The sequence below is a fragment of the Hetaerina americana genome, unplaced genomic scaffold, assembly GCF_022747635.1.
Source record: "Hetaerina americana unplaced genomic scaffold, ioHetAmer1.1.p SCAF_62, whole genome shotgun sequence".
Lineage (NCBI taxonomy): Eukaryota > Metazoa > Arthropoda > Insecta > Odonata > Calopterygidae > Hetaerina > Hetaerina americana.
Window position 1 is genome coordinate 2,197,192 of NW_027287228.1, and position 26,526 is coordinate 2,223,717.

At 42.0% G+C, this 26,526-nt stretch overlaps 1 protein-coding gene across 3 annotated transcripts in view; it reads left to right on the forward strand.

The window, feature by feature from the left end:
- Nucleotides 1–26,526, forward strand: part of LOC139695717 (lysocardiolipin acyltransferase 1-like) — a 128,488-nt gene that overhangs the window by 26,298 nt on the left and 75,664 nt on the right. For all 3 annotated transcript variants that reach the window (XM_071594515.1, XM_071594516.1, XM_071594514.1), the window contains exon 2: nt 10,206–10,410. In XM_071594515.1, the coding sequence (XP_071450616.1) occupies nt 10,206–10,410 (205 nt within the window). The remainder of the gene's footprint in view (nt 1–10,205; nt 10,411–26,526) is intronic.

Here is a 26,526-nt window from a genome sequence, read left to right on the forward strand (position 1 = left end):
ATATATATATACGTGTGTGTGTGCGTGTGTGTGTGTACATGCGTATTATCAGTGTTTCAATCCTAAGGTGGGCTTCATGCAGCCCTCCATTCTTCCCTAATTGGTGGTAATTCCCTCACCATCTCTTAGGTTCTCTGTTTTTAGTCCTTCTTATCTTGCCCTATGTACGAGGATAGGATGAAACTAATTCACAAATGCTGTGACTGCAAACGAAATGACCACAAACGAAATGACCTTCAGAAGTACTTTTGGCGGCATGTGGAAGTAACATTTCCCCTCTGTACGCATGCGCAAGTTTGAGGTCGTTGCATTCATCCGGTGTATTTCGAGAAGCGGAAGTATTGAGACGTGTTCTTGTGCTGTATTAACGCAAGTTGAACAGCGTGCTGTTATCGAATTGATAATTGCTGAAAAAGTGACTGCTGCTGAGATTCATCGCCGTTAAAGGCTGAGTATGGTGACGATGATGCTGTCGATAGGTCTACTGAAGAGAATCGATGGGTAGTAAAATTTCGGGGTTGCGAGCCTGGAAAAGCCATAATTATTGATGGAACACGCAGAAGACGTCCGATCACTGCGACAGACGATAAACATCGCAAACTCGTCGAAGATTCAAAATGACCGACGAATCACTCAAAAGCGTATTGCACACCATATTGGAATATCCAAGGAAGAAGTTTGTCGCGCTTAAGGCAGCCTGGCGCCAGTAAATTGGCGCCAGCATGGCTACAACGCTCGTCGACACACCCCACACCCCGCAACTGGAGAGGCCCTGCGAAACCAATAGAAATTCGAACCGATTCCACACCCTCCTTCTTCCCTCCATCTTGAGCCTTGCGATGTTTATTTTTCCACTCAACTCCAGAGGCACCTCAAGGGTAATCATTACACCTCGGACGACGAGGTGGAGGCAGCTGTCAAAGTCCTGGAGTCGAGAAAGGTCGGAAGAGTTTCTCAGTGACGGAATGGAAAAACTTGTTGCACGTTGGGAGAAATGTGTGTTAGCCTTGATGGTGACTGCGTTGATAAAGAAAGATATGACTTTGAAACTCAATAATAGTACTTTAATGTACTTTTTGCTTAATCTTGCTATTTGTTTTTGTTCGCGTTCTACAAACACATGCGTGCAATACTCTTCAACCTACCCACGTACTAGTCCCTTGGCCTTCCTGGTGGAATCTTTCCTTCTATTTTCCCTTCTTTTTTATTCCTAATCAATCCATTGTGCCTCAATATGTGTCCGATCCATCTATTTCTTCTTTGTCCTAGAGTTCTCCGTATGGTCCTATCCTCTTCTGATCATCCATACATCTTCCTCGTTCATCACTTTGTCCGTCCATTTAGTCAATTCAGCATTCTCCTCCAGCACCATGTTTCAAATGCCTCTATCGTTCGCTTGTCCACTTTTCATATTTTCCAAGTCTCCTAACCATAGAGCGCCATGCTCCCTTGACGAATCGCTCCCTTGTTTCCAGCCTTAGGTTCTTTGAGCATAGTAATTGCCTCTCCTTCATGAATGCGTTCTCAGCTTGGGCTATTCTTTGTTTGATATCGGTCGAACTTCTTCCATCCTATGCTTTGCTGCTGCCCAGGCAGATGAAGGTTTGCTCTAGTTTGCCCACTTGCTCTAGTTTCATCCCTCGAATTGTGATTCCTGCTTTCAGCTTCTCTCTTCCGCACACAAGGATTTTAGTTGACTTCTTGCTAATGCTCATATTATATTCCCTCAGTACTTGGTCCATAGCACTTAGAGTTGCTGATTCTTGTAGAGGTTATGGGCAATTCTTCGGTCGTTGTAGTACAATCCAAGCGCTTCTACTTTCTTGAACATTTTGTTCCATTGGACATCGTCGAAGGCCTTCTCCAAGTCCACGAATGCCACATACAATGGTTTGTTTATATGGATCCATTTTACGGCCAGTACCCTCAAGCTGAGAATTGTCTCTCTTGCTCCTTGGTTTTCCCTGAATCCGAATTGGTTTTCTGAGAGGTTTCCTTCTATCCTTCCATCTAATCTTTGGCTGATTATTCGAGTAGTTTTTTTCGATACGTGAGTAGTCAGGCTCAGTGTTCTGTATTCTTCTTATTTATCTGTTCTATGTTAATTCGGTATTGCAATCATTACACTCTTCTCGGAGTCCTCAGGTAGTCTTCCACTGCCGTAGATACCTTTCATTATTTCAAATAGGGTATCCTTTGCATTGCCCCGAGTGCTTTGGTAATTTCTCCGTTTATTTATCAACTCCCGGTGCCTTGTTGCTCTTCAGACCTTCCACGGTTCGGTCGAATTCACTTCAAAGAATATCCGGGCCCCGTTCGTCTTCTTCTATCACGCTTTCTTCTTTAAGTAAGTCACGTTCAAGTCGCTCGGGCCCTTGATAGAGATCTTCAATGTATTTCTTCCATCTATTCCATATCTTCATCTTTTGTCAGTATCTTTCCATTATAATCTCGGACGTTGTGGTATTTTGTTTTTCTTTCTCAGAATTTTGTCTTCACAAGCTAATAAGCAGTTTCACTGTTTGCCTTCCTTCTTTTGTCATTGATTTCCTCGAAGCAGCTTTATATCTACTCTTCCTTGGCTTTCTTGCACTCTCGTATGATTTGGGTTCGCAAATTCTGGCAAAGAGTTACCTCTGTTTGATTCCTTAGATTCTGGTATTTTCTTTTTTCACTATGAGGTATCTTATTTGAGCTGTTGTCCATGGTCATTTGGTTGGCACCGTCTTACTCATGAGTTGCCCATCTGCAACTTATGTTATGATATTGTTCATATCTTTTTATCGTCCTTCTCTGATAGCCGCTTTTATCCCTGCTAATTTTCTGTCAATGGTCCTGGTGAACTTTTTCTTAGCCGCTTCTCTTCTTGTATTTTTGTACTCCATCCATTTTGGGTTCCTGTGTCACTTTCTTGACTTTCTTGTATCGCAGTTGGCTGTCCATGGCCACCAGGTTGTGATTGCTATTTATATCTGCGCCGCGGTAGCTCTTGCATTGCTTCACTTGGTTTCTGTATCTCGTTCTCACTAGGGTGTAGTCAATTTAGTATCTTTCCCTGTCCCCTTGCATATTCCAGGTGTATCTCCTTCTCCGATGTTGCTCAAAGAGTGTTTTTGCCACTACCATGTCCTTCTAGTTTCTATCAGTCTTTCTCCCTTGGGGTTCTCTTTTCCCAATCCGAAGTATCCCACGCTCCTTCCCTCTCGGCCCTCTCCAACCACAGCGTTCCAGTCTCCCATCAAGATTAGGTTCTCCTTCCCTTTTGATGCTCCTAGTAGTAGTAGTTTTGAGGGGAGGCGACCGACAGCTAAGGTCATTTGCGCCATAGGGGATGGACAGGAAAGGATGAAGGGTGGAGAGAAACCCGGCGTCGGCATTAGCCTACTCTTTACGAAAGGCGCCAAGGGGTCCGCAGTTTAACGTCCCATCCGACGGACGGCGTACTCCCTCAAAGTGCCCTCCACAAAGCACCTCAAGTAGGGATCGAGATACCTCTGAAAAATATTCAACACCGCCGGGATTTGAACCCGCGCCCTCAGGGTGGGAAGCCAGTACGTTAGCCCCCGCACCATCTCGATCCCCTTGATGCTCCTATAACTCCCTCCAGTTGTTCCTAAACTTCTTCTATTTCCTCTTCTAAATGGCTGCATGCTGGCATACACACCTGCACTATCAATGTGCCTGTAGGCTCTCCCTCTTACCTTATCGTCAAACTCCTCTCACTGTATTGCCAGCATGATTTCACTCTTCTTGCCCATTCCTTCTTGAATACAATGCCTACTCCTGCAATTCTCTGTTCGTCTCCTGAGTGTGTATATATATACATGTATATAGTATATATACATGTATATACGCTCTTCGGCGACGCACAAATATATAAAAACACAGATGTAGATTTTTAGAATATAGAGACACAAAGAAAGGACAATCACAATTTGTTATTTGACGTTTCGACAGCACGGCTGTCGTCTTCAGAATCTGAGGACGACAGCCGTGCTGTCGAAACGTCAAATAACAAATTGTGATTGTCCTTTCTTTGTGTCTCTATATTCTAAAAATCTACATCTGTGTTTTTATAAATTTATATATATATAAACATATATATATATATATATATATATATATATATATATATATATATATATATATATATATATATATATACATACACCACTATAGCACCAGCGAATAAAATCAAAGAAAGTTGCAAGAAAGAAGCTAACATATATTCCAAATTATCGTTTTCGTTCCTTCTCTCCCTCGAGAGAGACGGCTGCGCCACTTAATTAGGTAAAGATTTCTTCGTTTAGGAAGTAGGCGAATTTTTCACAGAACTAATTGTGAAAAAGGGAAGCCTTCATCAATCGACAAAAACTCGCATTGAGAGAAAGGATAGAGGTCTGCATCAAAGGGTCCGATGGCGCCGAAGGGCGTATTCCGAGGCCAACGGGACCCTCAAGCCCTTCCAACCGGTCCATAGGGTTTTAGGCCAAGAGAAGGGCACCTATTACCATAAATTTCACGTAAACTTAAAGAGAAATATCAGATCACCCAAAGCTGCGGAATGGTTTCGAGAAATGTTTTTCCCGTCTTCAGCGATACACAACTAAAACCGAGACAGACAGGGAGACACATACACCAGACTAGACACGTGTCCCTCATTTTCAGACTAGTGACGAATTTTTTTAGCGTCCGGTATCTTCTCTTTAAAAAAAAACCCTGCCACGCGTCTTTCCGGAGCATGAATTGTCGGCGCGAGAGTGGCGGAATATGCTCTGACGTCGTCGTATTTAAATTCAGCGTGACGCCACTCGCAGCGGATATATCAACCGCCCCTGTGTTCCGATTTTGGCAGCCGAGACCTCACCACCACTCTGTCGTGGGAAACCCTCCCCCACATTCCCTACCCCCCCCCGTTGGCGGTCTAGACCACAGGTGTGGAAAATACACCGCCACACGCCCTCATTATCCCAGCATATAGATTCACGTTATATTAATCTAACCCCACCCACATATATAAATACAGGGACGCACCCAAAAGTGGTAGGACTGATTTTCTCTGGCGCGAACGGAGCGGTGGAGGGGGGTCTGCCTGGCAGGGTAAGGTTGAGGGGGCTCTTAGCAACAGACCGACACCCACCTCAGTTACCTGCGGGCTGTCGTTGAGTGAGGACACCGTTTTTAGTGAAACAAGTTTTTTGTCCGCGTCGAAAAACAAAATGAATCTGAATTTAGAGCAACGTTATTCCGTGAAGTTTTGTGCGAAACTCGGGAAGACGGCAACTCAGACCCTCGATATGATCAAGCAGGCTTATGGGGACACTGCCTTAAGCCGTTCCACAGTATTTGAGTGGCAAAAGTTGTTTAAAGAGGGTAGGGAGCTCGTTGAAGACGACCATCGCTCCGGACGGACGTCGACGAGTGAGGATGAACACTGCTGAACACAGACCGACGCTTAACCAGTGAAGAAATTGCAGACCAGTTGGGTCTGTCCGCATCCAACGTCCAATGCATTATTTCACAGGATTTGTCCATACGCAAGGTGTGCGCCAAGATGGTGCCGAAAATTCTGCCATGGCGCGCTCGTCGAGCGACAGCTCCTGGCCAAATACGGCGTTGCCACGCAGCCGCACCCGCCCTATTCTCCCGATCTGGCCACCACCGGACTTCTTCTTCTTCCCCCTGATGAAAAGACAGCTCAAGGGACGACGTTTTGACTCGATAAAGGCCGTTCAAGAGGCTTCGACGAGGGTCATCAACGGCATCCCCAAAGAAAATTTCCAGCGGGGGTACGGGGAATGGGAGCAACGTTATACTAAGTGTGTAGCAGCTCAAGGAGCATACTTTGAAGATTATTAAGTCGATGTAGGTATATCGTCGATAAAATTCATGTAAAAAAATCAGTCCTACCACTTTTGGGTTCAACCCTGTATACCTAAATACACGCACACAAAAAAAAAATATATATATATATATATATATATATATATATATATATATATATATATATATTTATACATACATACATATATATATATATTTATACATACATATATATATATATATATATATATATATACATGTGATACATATATATTATTTTTATATATATATGTGATTTAGTATATATACTAAATCACATAGAAACAGATATAAGGAAAAGGGAAAGCAACAAACATTAAGGACGGACACAGGAGAGGTGGGGAAGGCGGAATAAAGCAGATCACGAATATAAAAATAATTCCTACACCAGGATTTGAACTCCGAATCTTTCCGCTTGACGGGCGGAGGCTCTTAACCACTTGAGCTATCCAAGAAAACTTATTTACCCTGAGATCTGCGATGCTTTAAACAACCTAGTGCCCCAATTCTTTGGCCAAGAGATGGCGTTAGGGAGCTGTTTCACCCACCAAAGGAGAAAGAAAAAACACATAAGAAGAAGAAAGGATAGGAGTATAGCAAGCATACAACATCATAAAGGATAAGAACACTGCGTTTCGTGGCACGCATAGCCAGAAGAAGAGACGAGCCACATTGGCCTAATGCATACTCAAACACGAAATCCCGCCAAACGGCGAACAAATACTCATTTATATAGAAACAGGTATAAGGAAAAATAGGAACTCATACCAAGGATGAACGCAATTTACGAAACAGGCAAATACCTCCTGGTCGTGTTCTATATTCTTCTCGATTAAAAATCTCATTACTGCAATGGCATCACACGTACCTCTCCCCTTCCTAAACCCAAACTGATCATCCCCTAAGTAATCATTTGCCCTACTCTCTATCCTTTTGTTTATGATCCTGAGAACAATTTGAACTGCGCGGAATATTAAACATATTATCCTGTATTCCTCACATGACGTGGCCTTTACCTTTTTCGAAATAGGAACTAAAACTGATCTCACAAAGTCTTCCGGCCAGATTCCCTCCTCATAGATACTACGGATCAGCCCATATAGCCTATTCCTCCCACATTTTCCTAAGCATTTCAATAGTTTCGCGGGAATGTTCTCCACCCCACGGCCTTATTTAGTTTCATCTCCCTTAATGCCCTTTCTATATCATTTTCTAGTATGCCTGGACCTAAGCTATCTTCCTCTACGTCATGTTCCTTTTCAATGTCTAGCTTTGTTGGTCTGAGTTCTTTACTATACAGTTCTTCTATACACTCCTACGATCTCTCTTGGATCTTTCCTGCGTCAACTATTATCTTACCCGCCTTATCTCTAACTGTTAGCATAGATCTCCCTTTCTTACTTCCCGATAAAGCCTTAACTTTGCTGTACAGCGCACCGATTTCACCCTTCCTCTGCAGACTTTCCATATCATCGCATTGCGTCTTCCACCATGCTTTTTTGCTTTATTTGTTGCCCGCCTCAATTTATTGTTCAATTCTTTGTACTTCATTTTGCCTAATTCTGTATTCATATTCTTCCACTTTCTCCGCTCATCCATATTTGTAATCATCTCATCCGTGATCCATGGTTTCCTAGTCCTTTTAGCGTTAACGGTTCCAATAGTGTCTTTTGCGGCTTTAGACAACCCTTTCTTGATCATTTCCCATTTTTCTTCTATAGTACTAAGCCCTTTACCATCCTCCATGATTTTCTCTACCGCCTGTTTGTATTCCTTCCTTTTCAACCCATTTAATGCTTCTACATTCCATTTTCTAACCCGCCGCCCCTGCCTTATCTTTTTGAAACGTACGCTACATTTCATAACAACTAAATTGTGGTCTGAGTCCGCATCCGCTCCCGGGAAGCTTTGCAAATTTATCACACTGTTCCTAAAACCTGTGTCTAACCAGGATATAATCTAGCTGATATCTTCTTGAGTCACCTGGCATTTTCCATGTATACCTGCGTCTTTTGTGGTGTCTAAACCAAGTGTTGGTGGTGACTAACCCCTGTCTCCTGCAGAACTCAACTGCTTTCTCCCCGCGGTCATTCCTCGTGCCTAAACCGTAGTCCCCCACCTCATCACCATCTCTTCCTTCGCCTACCGTCGCATTCCAATCTCCCATCATTATCAAATGTTTTCCTGAAGGAACACAGGCGATCATATCCTCTAACTGATCGTATATCCTATCGACCTCTTCTTCCTTATGGTTGCTTGGTGGTATGTATACCTGAATAATAACTAAGTTCGTCGGTTCTGCTTTTATCTCCACAAGTAATATCCTGTCCGTTACCTGCTCTATGTTGACTACGCTTCTTCCTACCTTTTCATTTAATACTATGGCAACCCGTCGTTTGCTCTCGTCCCCGCCGCTGTATATTATTCTATAATTATCACTCCAGTATTCCCCGCTATCCTTCCATCTCACCTCGCATCCACCTAAAATATTTATATTTTCCCTTTCTATCTCCTGCTTAACATTCTTCAATGTCCCTGTCCTCATCATTTCCCTTGCATTCCACGCTCCTATTCCAACTAATTTGGTCTTCTTCTCCTGCGTCTTCTGTCTTGCTGCTGCCGGTTTTCCCTTGCAAGGGTTTCGTGGGATGACAACCGCGGATGCCTTGCCTCCTCCGCTGCCGGGAACGACACACGGCCGATTAAGCCGAGGCCTGTAGTTTCCAGGACTCAAAATTTATTTACTGACCGTCATATTTATCTTTGGAATGATAGTTGAGGTGGTTTCCCGTTGCCTCCCTCAATAGTGTTTTTAACGTGACACCATCACTTACTGGCCGCCCCACTGGGGTCAGACGCCATTGCAGCCGCCTCACTGAGGAACAGATGCTGCGTTGATTACCTTTTGTCTGGCTTCTAAGCTTCGACCTATCTGGCATGGGTGACCCTACCAGGTGCAATTATTATTACTCCCGCTAGCACAGCTCTAGGGGTCATCAGAACGCACCAGGCCTTCCACCACTTCAAGGTTGTAGTCCGGGGGAGGATATATATATATATATATATATATATATATATATATATATATATATATATATATATATATATATTTATATATATATATATATTAAACTTGTAGAGCAACAAACAATATAAGAACATAAAAAAGAACTCTTAAACATTACTTCTCGATAATTTCGACGGAATTAGCTCCGTCTTCTTCTGAAGAAATAGAAGTACTGACTGCTGGAATAGGGAAGGAGAGGGGTGCGAGAGAAAGGGAAGGGGCCAGGGGAAGGGGAGAACGGGAGGTGGAGGGGGGGTGAGAGGAATAGTTAGGGGAGAAGAAAGGGAGAGGAGAGGCTAGAGGGGAGCGGAGATAGGGAAGGTGGGAGGAGGTGGAATCGACACAAAATCGGAAAGGAAAACAATCTGCTCACCACACCTATTGCAAAATCCGAGACCCAGGTTTCAACTTAGGAAGTCGTGATCAAGATCCTGAAAGTCGAAACAAAGGCCACGCAGACCAAAACTCATGCGGAAGAACAGAGTATTCACCTCTACGATATGAGTCACTTCCTTTTTGAGTGTCTTCCTTTCTTAGCTTCCATTCTAGTGAATGTTTCCTATCTAGCGTCCCTTCCCCCATCCGATAGCCCTATGGAATAAAAAACTCTTGAAATGGCTTTCATTTGGCTCTGTATGGCCTATCAGCATTCGGATCTCAATATCGTTCGCTAATGAGAATGGTGTGAATTGTCACTTTGTGAGGGCGATTATATTGATCCTTTACGTCTCCTTCCCCCACCTCTCCCCCGCACACGGCCTCTCCGCTCTTATATATATATATATATATATATATATATATATATATATATATATATATATATATATATATATGGGTGGGTCGCGGTAGTCCAGTGGGTAGAGCGTTGGACTGCTGACCAGAAGGAGGTTCCAGGTTCGATTCCCGGGCAAGGCAGTCTGGCCGCCTGCAGCTCCAACCAAGCTATGTGATTTTTCGGTTACCAGATCTTCCTCGGAAAACGTAATCGGCACTGGGAAAGAACTGGCCCCCCTACCCTGATGTGTGAATTTTTAATGCCGTCGGGCTTAGTGCTGGTTGAACTCTATCATCACCTTCGACTCTGACCTTCTGGTTTCTAACCTTGTTTATGGTATATATATATATATCACACGCACTGCCCGACGTAGACCACCCTCACCCACATGCTCTTGCAATTGAAGACAATGATTCCCCCTGGATGATTGGCACCGCTCCCACTGAGCTTGTCTCCCCCGACCGGCATTAATGCTCGTACCGGCCTTCCCTTTCGGCACAGGCGCTGATGGAGCTCCTGTTCGGCACGAGGGTCAGCCTCTCCGGTGACCCCATCCTGTCTGCGGAGAGGTCGATAGTGCTAATGAACCACCGCACTCGCCTCGACTGGAACTTCCTGTGGGCGGCCATGTACCACGCCTCCTCCCCCCCTTCGCACCGCCTCAAGTTCGTGCTCAAGTCGGCGGTTAGGCACTTCCCGGGACCAGGTGAGGCATGCACCACGGGGCCACTCGGCCCCTGGGAACAGTTCGTTGCTCGGGTATCCGATGGATGAGAAACTGTTTAATCGAATAAAAATATTTTTCAAATACATAACCATGTCTGAAACTAACATATCTGTTCAAAACATACATGTGTACCATTTTATTGGACACTGACATAGGTACCCATACAATGCTAGTACTATATAACGGAAACCGATGTACCCGTCGAAACTATGCCGTCATGTCGGAAATCGGTCAGATTTCATTATTGATGTTTCGGAAAATGGTTGTAATGCACATAATATACCGATGTAACGAGCATTAATATGCGCATTTAAAACATACCAGTATATTTTGGAAACAAATAAACCAGTTTAAGATGTACATTTATTCAAAAAGCATATCCTGATATAATACAAGAATTGGCTGAAAATCAATTCACGCATGCTTGCAGACCACAAACAAAATGGCCTCCGGTAGCACTCCTGGTGGCATGTGGAAGTAGCATTCCCCCTCAACATGCATGCTCGTATATTGGAACCCGCTGAGCACCGTGGCGCGAATTCTACATGCAAACGGTACCCGGTATCCCACGAACATGGTGTGTGGCAGGGGATGGTTCAATCAGGCACACATCATCTGTAATTAACTTGTCTTTAATTAAGGTCTTCGCTAGAGTTAATATGTACGTGTATAAAATATTTAAGTGCACAAGCCCTAGTTTGTCAGTCAGCCAAGCCATACGCCCTACAAGGCTTGTAACCCAAGCCAGGGTTACAAGCCTTGTAGGGTGTATGGTAAATTCAGTGCGACAGGTATGGGATGAGAATCAATATTAATAAAACAAAGGTTATTCTATTTTCTAGAAAGAAAAAGGCTAAGCTGAACATAAAAATAGGAGGGCAAAAACTAGAGCAGGTAGAACAGTTTACGTATCTCGGTAGTGCTTTGGACCAACACGGTCAAAGTAGTAGGGACGTAATGAGAAGAATTGCGCTAGGCAAAGAGGCTTCCAGAAGGTGGAGGGAGTTGATGACAGGGACGTTGGGCAAGGATGTTAAGGTTAAGGCAAGTTTAGCGAACACATGGAAACATGGCTGTTAAATGAGGGGGTTAAAGATATCTTGGAGGAAAACCTACCCAGGCGGGAATCGAACCTGTGACCCTTTGAATGGCAAACGAGGGTTTTAACCCACCACCGACGGGGTCGGCAAAGGGTGAAGATGGTGAAACGGAGAGAAAGGAAAACAAATGAGGAAATACTAGGCATGGTGAAAGTGGAGGAGAGAGTTTGTTGGGAGAAACGCTAAGGAGGCAGGAAAAATGAATGAGGGGCGTATTAATCGACAGTGGGATGTTTGAGAATACTATGAAGTAGAGGGAAGAATGTTAGGCAAACGAGGAAAGGGTTGGCACGGGATAGGGAAAGGTAAGACGGGATGAAGGGTGGAAGGGAGTACATATAACGAGATAAAGAGGGACTTGCCGTAGAGTATAATGAATAGGTATTGTGTTGTGTTATATTAGGATAGGCAAATTTGGTGTTCGTGTCTATCCACAACTTACCTTAACCGATAGATTTGCTAATAATAATATGATAAGCCATGTAGATCAAATGTTCACCCGCTACGATATATAAATATGAAATACACATCTCTACCCAATTCGAGACAAGCAGCTGGCGGCATGACGTATGGTGAAGTAAGATAATGTAAAGGAGTGTCTCAGACTGCTCAGGTGCGGGTGGGAAACGGGGAGTCCGGATGGGCAGTATTAGTAAGAGGTGTAAGGCAGGGTTGCCCATTATCACTGTTGCTGTTCAACCTGTATGCAGAGGAAATGATTAAAGCGGCATTGGAGGAACTGGAGGTAGGAATGAATGTGGGCGGGGAATTCGTAAAATTAGTTAGCTTTGCTGATGACCAAGCTTTATTTTGTCAGTCAGCCAAGGGGCTGCAAGCATTGCTTAGTGAATTGGAAATTCAGTGCGACAAGTATGGGATGAGAATCAATATTAATAAAACAAAGGTTATGCGATTTTCTAGAAAGAAAAAGGCCAAGCTTAACATTAAAATAGGAGGGCAAAAACTAGAGCAGGTTGAACAGTTTACGTATCTCGGTAGTGTTTTGGACCAAAACGGTCAAAGTAGTAGGGACGTAAGGAGAAGAATTGCGCTAGGCAAAGAGGCTTTCACAAGGAGGAGGGAGTTGATGACAGGGATGTTGAGCAAGGATGTTAAGAAAAGACTCGTAAAAACTTTGATATTGAGCGTAGCTATGTGCGGAGCGGAAGCGTGGTCATTGAAGCAGGAGAATAAACGTAGACTAGAGGCTTTCGAAATATGGGTTTGGAGAAGAATGGAGAAGGTGAAATGGACAAAGAAAGAAACAAATGAGGAAGTACTTGGTACGGTGGGCGAAGAGAGAGGTTTGTTGGGAGAAATCCTATGGAGGCAGGTAAAGTGGAGGTATTGACCGGAGGTATTGAAGGGGGTATTGACCGGCAGTGGGATGTTGAAGGCTGTAATAGAGGGGAGAATGCTAGGTAAACGAGGAAAAGGCAGGGGACTGTGATGTTAGACGAGATGAAGGAAGTACACAGAGATGATGAAGGACCTGAGGTAGAGAATGTTGCTGGATTTTGTGTTTTGCTGGGAGTCACAGAATATTAATTTGGTAGTTATGTCGGTCTAAAATGACACCTTGAGTTGGTGAGTCGGGGTGCAGTCTGACCTGAAGAATGCCTCAGAGATGGTTGGAAGATGAAACAATCTACAATGCATTTGTCTTTTTACATGATATCCATTTTTTCTTGTGTACAGTTGTGTCCTCCAAATGTTATACACACACAAACACACGTATATATACATATATATATATATATATATATATATATATATATATATATATATATATATATGAACACACATTCTAAATTCCAAATGCTAAATATCATCAATTTTTTCTCTGCTCTGATGTTATTCAATCGACGCCATTATTACGTATATCGGCATATTTACGTATAATATTGATTTGTATATTAAAAAATTGAATATGCACTCTCTATCCTTTATGGTATTTCCTCATTATTTTTCCTCTAACTAAGACAGGAGGGATCATGTCATTAAGATTAGATTGACAAAGTGTAGAACCGGCAGATCAAACATGTTCTCCGGAACCCATTTTCCTTCATTTTCCTTGCAAACATTAAGGCATCAGAACTGTTAATTGACCACGCTAAGCGAAATAAAAATTAATATTACTTTTATAATCTCAGCTTCTTTATTTAAGATTGGTTATTTCATGTAATTTTAGATCACTGTTCTTGTTAATAACACCTTGTCTCACTTCGCTGGAGAAGTAATTCACGTTTAAAGACTGCAGTGCATCTAGCTGTAATTATTATTGTGCATAATTCAGGTACTCTTTTGCATATTCATGTTATATTATAATTTGAAAAGTACTTAATTTTCGATTCTAAATTTCTGGTGTTAAATCACCCCGTGCCACACACCCTTGCGGTCAGCTGGAGGATGTCCTGTGGATGTATTTAGGGTGCAGCTTACAGCAAACGTGTAAGACCTCGCCATATTTCTTCCACGTGTATCAACTAACGAGGGAAGTGCAGAATAAGATGTTAATTTGGTCGCTCCCTTATTGATTCGTACTTGGGAAATCCATGCGTGAGCAGGGGTGCGTAGGTGCTCAGAAACACAACACCATTTGTCCAAGGTACCGATTCCTCGGATTATATCCCTCGTTATTTGTATCAAGGCACCGAGAAGTAATAAGGTATTATTATGTCCTTTTAACTTTACAATCGATGCATGTGTGCGATGCTGGTGGTTAAGGTAGCCGTCCTATGGCCTACGAGTATTTCTATCACCATTGCCCGCTTAAAAAAAACTTGTTGGTTCTAGGATAAGTTGCGTAACTTCATAACCGTGTCCTCTAAAATAATATTTATGGTGTTAGTTGCAAACATACTTCTGAATACAATTCGATTAAACGACTCAACTAAATACTGGGGTTGATACCTTCACTCACGACCTCTCCTGGGTAAAACACAGATACGGGAAATATGTGGATAGGCTAACAAAAAATTAGGATTTATTAGAAGAGTACTGGGGTAAGTGTGATAAAAAGATCAAAGGGAAATGTTATATCTCAATAGTTAGGGCTCATTTATGGAATATGCTGCTAGTACTATATGGGATCCTCAGGATTGATTTTCCGATGCAGTAGCCGCTCGGGAGGGAATTGCTCCTCTCCCAAAGTTCATCACTAAACACTTTTTTAAGTTTAATTTTAATTGCCAAATGCCGCATCAGCACTGTATAGCAATGAGGCTATCTGATGAAGCTGTTGTTTCCTCAGGATCACGGATATAACGGTAAACCACTGCATCGTCGGCAAATAAACATATCTTACCAATGACTACGGAGTCAATTTCGCTAATTTTAAGCAGGAATAAAAGAGGTCCGAGAACACTTCCCTGGGGAACACCTGAAGTAACCTCTACTGCACTTGAGCCAACTCATTCTATGACTACTCTATCGACCTGACCCCGGATATTTTTATCTATGCCTGTAGCTTTGGAAGTAGTTTACTCTGAGGTACTTTGTCGAAGGATTTCTTAAAATCCAGAAAAATCGCGTCCACTGGAACATTGCTCTCTCCCGAAGTAAGAATATCGTGAACAAAAAGCGCAAGTTGTGTCTCACAGGGTCAACCTTTTCGGAAACCGTGCTGATTTCTCATCAATAACTCCCGATTATCGAGGTGCCTCACGGTCGAACGAGCAACCATATGCCCCACAACCATGCACGAAATGAATGCGAGGGAAATAGGTCTGTGATTGCTCGGTTCTTCCTTGTCTCCGCTTTTAAATATTCGCGATATCTTAGTCGTTTTCCAATCTCAGGGAACCTTGAGATTCAACAGCAACTCCTTGAATGTTATTTCTAGATACGGCGCAATTTCCGAAGCTTTATTCTTCAATACACGGACGGGTATTTCATCGGGACTGGAGGATTTTTAGGCGTAATATTTTTCGGCAAACGTTCTATTCCATCATATGGGATTTCAATATTGGGCATCGGTTGGACGACTTGGTAAGCTATCGGGATTACTCCGTGAGATATTAGTGAAGACGCTTTGAAAGAAGGAATTTAATCAGTTAGCCTTTTCCAAACTACTGGTTACACTTTCACCTTTATTATTTTTGAGTGATTTAACATTGGACTTATTTCCCTCAACTTCTCTGACGTATGACCAAAATGCTTCCGGATTCTCTTTCGAATTTCCCGCAAACCTTTTCCTTTGGAATTCGCTTCATGATTTCCGAAATTCATTCTTGCCATTCACCCTGGATATCCTGTGATCATAAGTGATTTCATTCTTTTTGTCGCCAGAGATATCATCCCTAATATTTTTCATCTTGGCGTGACATAGCCTTTGAAGTCGTAATGCCTTCCTAACATCCGCGTTGAACCATCTGGGCCCCGCGGTATCTTTTATAAATTTACTGAGAATTAAATTGTTGACTGCTGAGCGCGTGGTCTCTAAGAAGTGATTCCACGTATCCTTACTATTTCGGTGATTACTATCTTTATTAAAACTATCGAATAGATTCTGTAGCACGCAATCCTGGCCATTGTAGTCCCCTTCTCTCAACGAGTAAATTTTCCCTTTAAGGCTTCTTATTTCGGACCCCGTGTAGCAAAACCTTAACATTTACTGCCCTGTTGTCACTAATTCCTTTTATACGAGGTGTGTTCTAGAAGTAAGGTGACTTTTTGAAATTTGAGGGCAATATGCATTCGATTTTCGATTTTTTTGTTTTGTTGTGTTGGTGCACATATCGCCATATAAAATTTTTTTACAGTTTCAACAATAGAGATTTTTATTTGCTGTTGACAGACAAAATTGCTAGACGTATTTTGGCGTGCTCGGCGATTTTATGCTTATAAAAACATTGGATCAAAGAATTTCCATCAAAGTTAGTGTAAAAAAGTGGAATGAAGTGAAAGAAGCGAATGAGGGAGGTAACATTTCGGAGGATGGGGAGACATGCGCGAGTGGTAATCCTCGTGTGAATAAAAGGTGAGTGTATTCAGCGAAGGGAGGGAGGTCATCTGCCCTCAATCGAAGTGGTTGAGCTGGTTGACTCCCGTCCTAAATGCCAACATCTTATGTAATTCCCTCTCCCCTCGATGAGTAGAATTCTTAACTTGAGCTCCAGTCGGACGACGCGTGCGCCATCTGACAGAGACAGCCCCGAAAATAATTAGAATAAATCGGAGAAAAAGATTATTGCAGATCCAATTACAAACTGCTAAACGTCTTCAAATGAGCACACCCCTGAACCAGTCGCGGTTCGCGTCTGGCTGACGTCGACCGGAACCTCGTTCGGGCACCTCGTCACCGTTCCTTCCAGCGTTCTAAAATGGCTGCCTTTCCAGCTCCTTTTTATTCTTGGGAACAAATTGAGGTCCGATGGGGTCACATCGGGACTTTCGGTCACTTTTATAGTGGCCATAATGATCACGCCATATTGCCACGCGAGTTGCCTGCTGATCCTCCAACGGCCTCCTTCGGACCACCTTGCCCCGCCCCTTTCTCTTGGCAGAATCTTCTCTAAGAATCTAATGTACTGTGGTTTCCACGACACCACACTCTTCTGCTAACATTCAGACGCGCAGTTTTTGATCGAAATTGAGCATATCTCTTACTTCTTGCACATTTTCGACGCACTGTGTCGTTAACGGTCGCCGTCGTCAACCTCACGAATTTGAATTGACTGCCAAATGGGATCGCCTGCAATTACGTAGAGGAGCTAGATTTTTAAAACGTTGTCATGATTAACTAAAGTTGCGTACCCAAAATATTGGAGCAGGTAGGCTGGCAATCACTCAATTGAGCGAAGGTTAAATTGCAGATTGACTCACTCGCATATGAATTGGAAGGACGGCTCTTTAGCAGCGATGTTGAAAATGTTTTATTATATCCATCTTACTGAGGTAGTAGAGAGCATGTCTATAAAATTATAGAGAACAAGCGTAAAACAGATAGATTAAAGATGTCATTTTTCCACGAAAGGTATGGGACCAGAATAATATGATCCGACCGCGGTAGGGTCACGTTCGGGTCCAAATTCACCTGGTTCACCCCCTGCCCCACTAAAATCTACAAAATATCGAAATGACTTCCTTTTAACCCTCCCGGAACGTCTTGTGCCAATGGATAACCATTCCTTGAGACACTGCTTCAACTCCCGAGCCCGATTTTTCGAGATTAACAAAATATACTACTCCAAGATAGATGCCACGACAGTAACTTTTAATGGAGCCATCCGTTAAATGTACATTGCAATGCAACATTTCAGAGCTTAATGTTAGCTCGTGGACTGTGGACTGTGGACCTCGTGGACTGTGGCGCGTCGCGCACGACTACGAATGCCTGTGTGACACTGTATGTACGGTATTTCGTCACAATATCTTGTTCCTTTAAAGCCTAAGGAATTTAGAAGTGTAAGAGAGAGAGCGCCTCGGTAGCTTAACTGGAAACTAAAACACTCGGCTGGACATCGACGGATCAGGGTTTGAATCTCAGTGAAGGAGAATGATTTTTACACTCTGAAATTGTTGCATTGTAATACAAATCTCCTGTTGTATAGCGCCGAGGAATACATGACGTGACGCAACTCTCGAACAGGGGTCCATTCTAACAGCGATCCGCAAATTGTAACGACCCGCAGACAACTGACGCGGGTCGCGTTGCTTTCCCAAAAGTCTCATCGTCTTGGAATCTCATCGAATCTTCCGATTCGATTTAAAAAATTGGGCATATCATGCCATTAATGACGAAATTAATACTTTCAGCCAAAATATCATTAAAAGCATTCCTTAAGACGTAATCCTACATCTTTGTCTAATATTCTTGACTTGAGTACAAAGAGTAAACATTTCGTTTGAATGCCAAATAATAATTTCATCAAATAATTGGTCAATCGAAAAAATCATATGGCTAACAAAGTGTTCCATTCAGTCAAAAAATCAGGAAAGAAACAGCACATATTATTTTTTGGCGCATGAGAACGTATGAGAACAGAGTTTTTGATAGCTCTTCTTTCAATTTTCCGAGAATAAATGAAATATATTGGATAAGCCTACCGCTTTATTATGCCAGGGCATCCGAGGCTAAGGCGATATATGGAGATTTATAAATTTTGATTGAAATAGAGTTTTTAAAGAAAAAAAGGCTAAATTTACAACTTTTAGCAAAATGCACTGCTGCTGTTCATTGAATCCTTAACATTAAATTGAATGGGGCCAGAGCAGAGAGGTGCTGAGAGGGCGCCATTAAACTCCATCTCTACGGGGGCTCACTTCAATTCGAATTTCCTTTCTTCGACTTGTTTCCATGGCTGTCATCTAGCCATAAAATAATTCGCGCTCAAAACTCAACCAGCGTTACGGAAAAGCAACGCCCTACCAAGGAGTCTTATTTATATTGTGATACAACAGTTCTGGAATATTCTACGCTTTCCGAGCGACCCAAAAAATCGACGAATTTTATTTATTGGTATGAATTACACAATTACCCATTGCTGAAGTACACAATTACGCATTGAAATGGGATAGATTTTCTGTTTTCCATACGCTGATAGATATACTTATAGGCAGTAAATCTGTTTCACTGCCAAGGATTTTCATCTCAAATTGTCTTAAGGGTTCAGATAGTTATCTCCCGAAGGATAATAAAAAGGTTGACCAAGGATCTACTTGTTTCACTTTCCCACTCTTCATACAGTAATAAAAAGATAATTCCGTGAATTAATTCTCTTTTCAATGTTCTTCAGACGGATAACTCCAACAGAGTAAAATGTGATGTATTTGTCCTCATAAAAATTAGTTCACCATAGATAGATTGTCTGATAGTACGATAGAGTGTCTGATGGAGGGTATTACAAGACAAGATATTGACGCCAATGGAATAATTTTCGTCCCCAATAAATCAACTCATCCACAAAAAAATAACTTATTCGGCATTCACTCAATCTTAACGCCAAGCATAAAGCACACCACTCACCGATCATTTTTCCCCAAAAACCATACATACCTGCATGATCACATTTCGCGATTCAACTATTATTGCTATCTCCATTCTGTGTAGGCATGGCTACAATGTTCGCAATTGAAACATGTGGGAATAGGATCCCTCTTCCGTTCGGTGGGGTAATTATATATCTTTTCTGAGTTTTTCCGTCCGAATGGATTCCTTTCTCCTCTTCCTGATTCTATTGCCTCCTCCTTTCGGGCCACTTTCCCAATTCCGCCCCGCTGTTTGTTTGTCGGTTGGGGTGGGGTGGGGTGGGGGGGAAGAGGGGGGTGAGACTAGCCCCTTCGCCCGGATCGCAAATTCTCTTAGATCGGAATTCGTTCAACTCCTCGGCCACTTGGGCGGGGGGATTCTACCCACGGGGGATCCAAAGGGGAGATGGGGGGCGTGGTGCGACGGAATCACCCGTTCATTTGTCTTGAGATTCTTGATTAGGGACGCCACTTGACCTCAGAGTGTTAAATTGAATGAGAAGGTCGCCCTTGGCAGAGTCCCAGCCAACAAACCTGCTACTGGCTGCGATAATGAAGGGGGCGAATGTGGGTGGAGGGGGTGGGAGGGGGTCCTCAAACGGACGTGGCGAAAATGTAGGGGGAATGCATAATAAAAGAAGGGCTATTTTCATCTCGATAAAATGTGACGCGTGGAAATAATTTGGCTTCTTTTCACGAAGGTGTTAAGCTTTGACAGACTTGGCAGTCACTTAGCGGATAATATGAATATTAACATTATACGCGAAAACACCTCCCTACTAATTGCCACAAAAATCCTCGTAATTCACCGCTTAGTTTCACCAAAATATTGTGATCGCAAGGTGTCGCACTAAGCGACGGTAATATATTATCGTTGCCAGGAATAATAGCTATTTTCCACTAATGGTCGATACTAGAATATCGCATCGATATTCGACGGAATCGACGGCCCTAATGTCCTAGGTTCTCCAGATGAATAAATGCTATCCTCAAATGATATTCTTGAACTAGGTATCGATATCACAACTTTTATTTCTTTTGTCTCTTGGTGTGGTTTTTTTTCCTTTTTATAACTATTTCCCATTTCATTCCTCTGATTCGGTAATTTATAAAATTCATGAGTAACATACATCAATTCTCCCGATAGATATATTTCTCCTTGAAAATTAATCCACTAGAAATTCTCTCTCATAATTATAAATAATAATCGTAATATTGTTTTCATCCCGAGACATGCTTTGCGAAGTTCCTGATCAGTCAAGGAAGACGAACTCTTCAACAAATTGAGTCGTTTCAGGCGTGACGTGGTGGAATTCGAACGTAATAAAGAACAGATTGTAGCAATTTACGACTGGATATGTTGAAGAGCACGACCTGTTTCTGATGCCTGCAATCATCATTTACGTCAAGTAAGTCATCGAAACCCGGTCGAGCTATTGCATTTATCCAGTGGAAAAATTTGCTCTTCGTTATGTTCGAATTCTTTTTCAACCAATTAATCAAGGGTATTCGGATTACTTTAAAAGGCAGGCTTTTGGTCTGCTCCTGATAGCTAATTATTTACAACTATTTATGGGACTTTCTTTTGTTTTCTTCATTTCTTGTTAACTTCTTTCTGGCGTTTCATTGTACCCTATACCTATCCACGGCTAGAGTTTGTGGCAGGGGGTGGTTACACACATCAAACTAATTTTGACCCGCATATTTTCCCCCCTTCCGCGGATAGACAATGTTATTCAATTCCCTTATCGTACGTAAGAAAAATGATACCTTAAATCTATATGTTCCACACTTAATCTCTCTAATTTTATTAGCATGATCTCTCCTACCGTAATGCGATGGGGCAATTCCAATTTATGCAAGAGCTTCTTCGAATTTCCCCCGGCTAATCTCTTCGCCCACGTGAGAATCGGCTTCCTCTCTGTCATTCTCCATTTCCCCCCATCAATAGATCTCAAAGCCTACCTATTTACGCTCATCTACCCATGGTCTCTCACATCCACAAAACATAGCGTTCTTTATTCAAGTCTCTAACAATCTTTTCTTCACATATTCATTCAATGGAATAAATCCTCTTCTTATTCTCAAAACTCTTTTTGCCAGTTTTTTCCTGATTTCTCCCCTCATCTTCCATTCCATTCTTTCCGCAAAATAAAGTGCACAAACATGAACTTCTCAATCTCCTCGAGTTTTTCCCCTCTTTACTTAATGTTTAACTTTCCTTTCGTGCTCCTCGAGAATCTAATTGCAATTTTTTTCATAAGGTTTATCCTCATGTCAAACATCCAGTACTGATCCTGTGAAGTGAGTCAGTAATATCTGCTCTTTCTTGGTTGTTTGACCCACAATAAGTTATTTGGTTTTTACAGCATATATTTAAGTGGCCAGTCAAATATACCAGTTATACATTTAATAATTCACTCAATGAATTTGAAAACAGTTCTCCGAAACGTATTTCTGTACTTTTCTCTCGAATGCAGACAATATGTCAATATTTTTATGACACTGAAGACCGTTGATAGAAATATCTAGATGCGGCATGTTAAGTTGTCTTTGGAGTACATTTCTAAATCATTTATCTTAGCCCGATGAAAAATTCTCCGCTGGCAAATGTTATCTTCGGCAACCTCATTCAATAATATGCTAACGCCGATTTTTTATATTTCATTGCCTAACACAATACACACTAAAGGGCAGACACTTTATACATTTGTATGAATGCGTTCGCCATTTGGCGGATTCGCGCGTTTAATGCGTATTTGACCAATATGGTGATTCGCCTCTTTTCCCAATCACGCCTTTAAACGCACTGCGTGGAATTCAGTGTTAATTACATGATCCTCGATAGCCGTATGGTTAGAGCGTTCGCCCGGCAAGTGGAAGGTCCACGGTTCAAATCTCAGTCAAGGAGACAGTTTCTAGCCCTTTTCTATGTATCCATAACCATTTACAGGTATAATGAATGCACAGGCATAATGATACATACATACACGTACATTTACATTTGTAATTTTGTATTTGACATGCCTTTGCGTCATTATCTTCAGACATAACAGTCAGACCAAAACGCGGATCACAGTGAATTAACGAATGCTTGTCACAATTCATCTCATCGATGAGCATAGAGGCCCAATGAATTCCCCACACTAATAATAACAACATATATTTCAATTTATTTTTATCAAGGAATAATAACCTTTGGCTAAATGGATAGAATTGAATTTTCTTTCATTTACTCTCATTGATTGTCCCTTTTTGTCATTAAATACAGATGCTCATTCCATTAAATCCATGATAAAGTGTAGTAATCTCCTTGCTTATAATTGAATGATATGTATGAACCTACGTACCCTCCAATGTTTACATCAGATGCCTGCTCATTAATGCATTTAATAAACAAAAGAGATCTCAATTATGGTCCTGCAGCGGAACATCATGCGGTAACTGAAACTACGTAAACACACATTTCCACTGTTATCGCATCAAATGGGTTTGAATGGACCCAATCCGAGGTCGGCTATTTAGAAAGCATCAGTAGCTTTACCTGAAAGTCCATAGGTCACTGATTTTTTAATTACTCTTGAATATTGCTGTATACACAATCAAAAGCATAGCCTAAAATCGTAAAATACACTAATTGCGTCAACATTCTTTGCAAATCCATTCACGTAGAATCCGCTCCAGAAAATTCTCGCGTTGAAGATTCAGTGCCGTCAAATTTCATGAGCTCGCACAGCAAATTTCGATAACAACTGACTTTTATCCTTCAAATTCACCGGATGTTTATACATAATTGCCTCAAATACTTTTGAAAACGGAGACATCACATGTTGTTAATTTTTTAGATTCGTTAGATACTTTTATATCTCCTATACACCCACACATGCATTTCAAAAGCATGTTCAAATACATCCGCCTGTGTGTATATATATATATATATATATATATATATATATATATAATATATATATATATATATAATATATATATATATATATATATATATATATAATATATATATATAATATACATATACATATATATTTTTTTTTAAAGGTAATCTACCGGTTAAGGTAGGTTTTTGGATGGACACAACTACCAAACAAATATTTTATTACTCCCAACAAAACACAAAATCCACAACTTTGTTGGTCTGAGTTCTTTACTATACAGTTCTTCTATATACTCCTTCCATCTCTCTTGGATCTTTCCTGCGTCAACTATTACCTTACCCGCCTTATCTCTAAGTGTTAGCATAGCTCTTCCTTTCTTACTTCCCGATAACGATTTAACTTTGCTGTACAACGCACCGACTTCACCCTTCCTCTGCAGACTTTCCATATCCTCGCACTGCGTCTTCCACCAAGTTTCTTTTGCTTTATTTGTTGCCCGCCTCAATTTATTGTTTAATCCTTTGTACTTCATTTTACCGAACTCTGTGTGTACATTCTTCCATTTTCGCCGCTCATCCATCTTTGTAATCATCTGGTCCGTGATCCATGGTTTCCTAGTCCTCTTAGCGTTAACGGTTCCAATAGTGTCTCTTGCGGCTTTGGACAACCCTTCTTGATACTTTCCCATTTTTCTTCGATAGTACTAAGCCCTTTACCGTCCTCCATAATTTTCTCTACCACCTGTTTGTATTCCTTCCTTTTCAACCCATTTAATGCTTCTACATTCCATTTTCTAACTCGCCGCCCCTGCCTTATCTTTTTGAAACGTACGCTACATTTCATAACAACTAAATTGTGGTCAGAGTCCGCACCCGCTCCCGGGAATCTATTCCAATTTATCACACTGTTCCTAAACCTGAGTGTAACCATAATATAATCTAGCTGATATCTTTCTGAGTCAGCTGGCATTTTCCATGTATACCTGCGTCTTTTGTAATGTCTAAACCAAGTGTTGGTGATGACTAACCCCTGTCTCCTGCAGAACTCAACTGCTTACTCCCCGCGGTCATTCCTCATGCCTAAACCGTAGTCCCCCTCCTCATCACCATCTCTTCCTTCGCCTACCGTCGCATTCCAATCCCCCATCACTATCAAATGTTTCACTGCAGGAACACACGCGATCATGTCCTCTAACTGATCGTATATTCTATCGACTTCTTCTTCCTTATGGTTGCTCGGTGGAATGTATACCTGAATAATAACTAAGTTCGTCAGTTCTGCTTTTATCTCCATTAGTAGTATTCTATCCGTTACTGCTCTATGTTGACTACGTTTCTTCCTACCTCTTCATTTAATACTATGGCGACCCCTCGTTGACTCTCGTCCCCACCGCTGTATATTATTCTATACTTATCACTCCAGTAATCCACGCTATGTTTTCATCTCACCTCGCATAGACCTTAAATATATATATTTCCCCTTTCCATCTCTCGCTTTATATTCTCTAATTTTCCTGTCCTCATCATTGTCCCGTTCCTATTCTAACTAATTTGGTCTTCTTCTCCTGCGTCGTCTGTCCTGCTGCTGCTGGTTTTCCCTTGCAAGGGTTTCGTGGGATGACGACCGCGGAAGTCTTGCCTCCCCCCCCGCTGCCGGGCACGACACACGGCCGATTGGGCCGAGCCCCGTAGTTTCCAGGACTCAAAATATCGTTTCCTTCCTCAATAGTGTTTTTAACGTGACACCATCACTTACTGGCCGCCCCACTGAGGTCAGACGCAATTGCAGCCGCCTCACTGAGGAACAGACGCTGCGTGGACTACCTTTCGTCTGGCTCCTAACCTTCGACCTATCTGGCATGGGTGACCCTACCAGGAGCAATTTTTATTACTCCCGCCAGCACAGCTCTAGGGGTCATCGGAACGCACAAGCCCTTCCACCACGTCAAGGTTGTAGTCCGGGGAGGACTACAACCTTGACCTACATACATAAGGAAAAGGGATGATGGTATCACACAGAAAGGGCGAACTCAGTAGAAGTAGGGAAGGTGGAGTGAGGCAAATCACAAGTGTAAAAATATTTCCAAGACTGAGACTTGAACTCCGGAACTTTCCACTTGCCAGGCGGATGTCCTTTACCACTTGAGCTATTTCGGATACGTAACTTACACTTTACACACTTACACTTACAAAAAGGCTTTTGACAGAGTGAACTGGGAAAAATTAATGAGTATATTGAAGAAAATAGGAATAGATTGGAGGGAAAGGAGGCTAATTCGCAACCTGTACATTTCTCAGACTGCTCAGGACCAACAAACCTAGATATTCAAAAAGAAAATGACGTAGAGGAAGACAGCTTAGGTCCAGGCATACTAGACAATGAGATAGAAAGGGCATTAAGGGAGATGAAACTAAATAAGGCCGTGGCGGTGGATAACATTCCCGCTGAACTATTAAAATGTTTAGGGAAATTTTGGAGGAAAATGCTATATGGGCTGATTCGTAGCATCTATGGGGAAGGAATCTGGGCGCAAGACTTTGTGAGAATAATTTTAGTTCCTATTCCGAAAAAGGCAAAGGCTACATCATGTGAGGACCACAAGACAATAAGTTTGATATCCCACGCCGCTAAAGTTGTTCTCAGGATCATAAACCTAAGGATAGAGATTAGGGCAAATGTTTACTTAGGGGATGATCAGCTTGGGTTTAGGAAGGGCAGAGGTATCCGTGATGCCATTGCAGTAATGAGATTATTAAGCTAGAGGAATATAGAATGCAATCAGGACGTATTTTCCTGGTTCGTAGATTTTGAAAAAGCGCTTGATAGAGTGAATTGGGAAAAACTAATGAATATTTTGCAAAAAATGGGAATAGATTGGAGAGAAAGGAGGCTAATCCGCAACCTGTACATGTCTCAAACTGCTCAAGTGCGAGTGGGGAACGGGGAGTCCGGATGGACAGTGTTAGGAAAAGGTGTAACACAGGGTTTCCCATTATCACCGTTGCTGTTCAACCTGCATGTAGAGGAAATGATTGCAGGCATGGGAAGAACTGGAGGTAGGAATGAAAGTGGGCGGGGAATTCGTAAAATCAGTTAGGTTTGCTGATGACCAAGCTTTAGTTTGTCAGTCG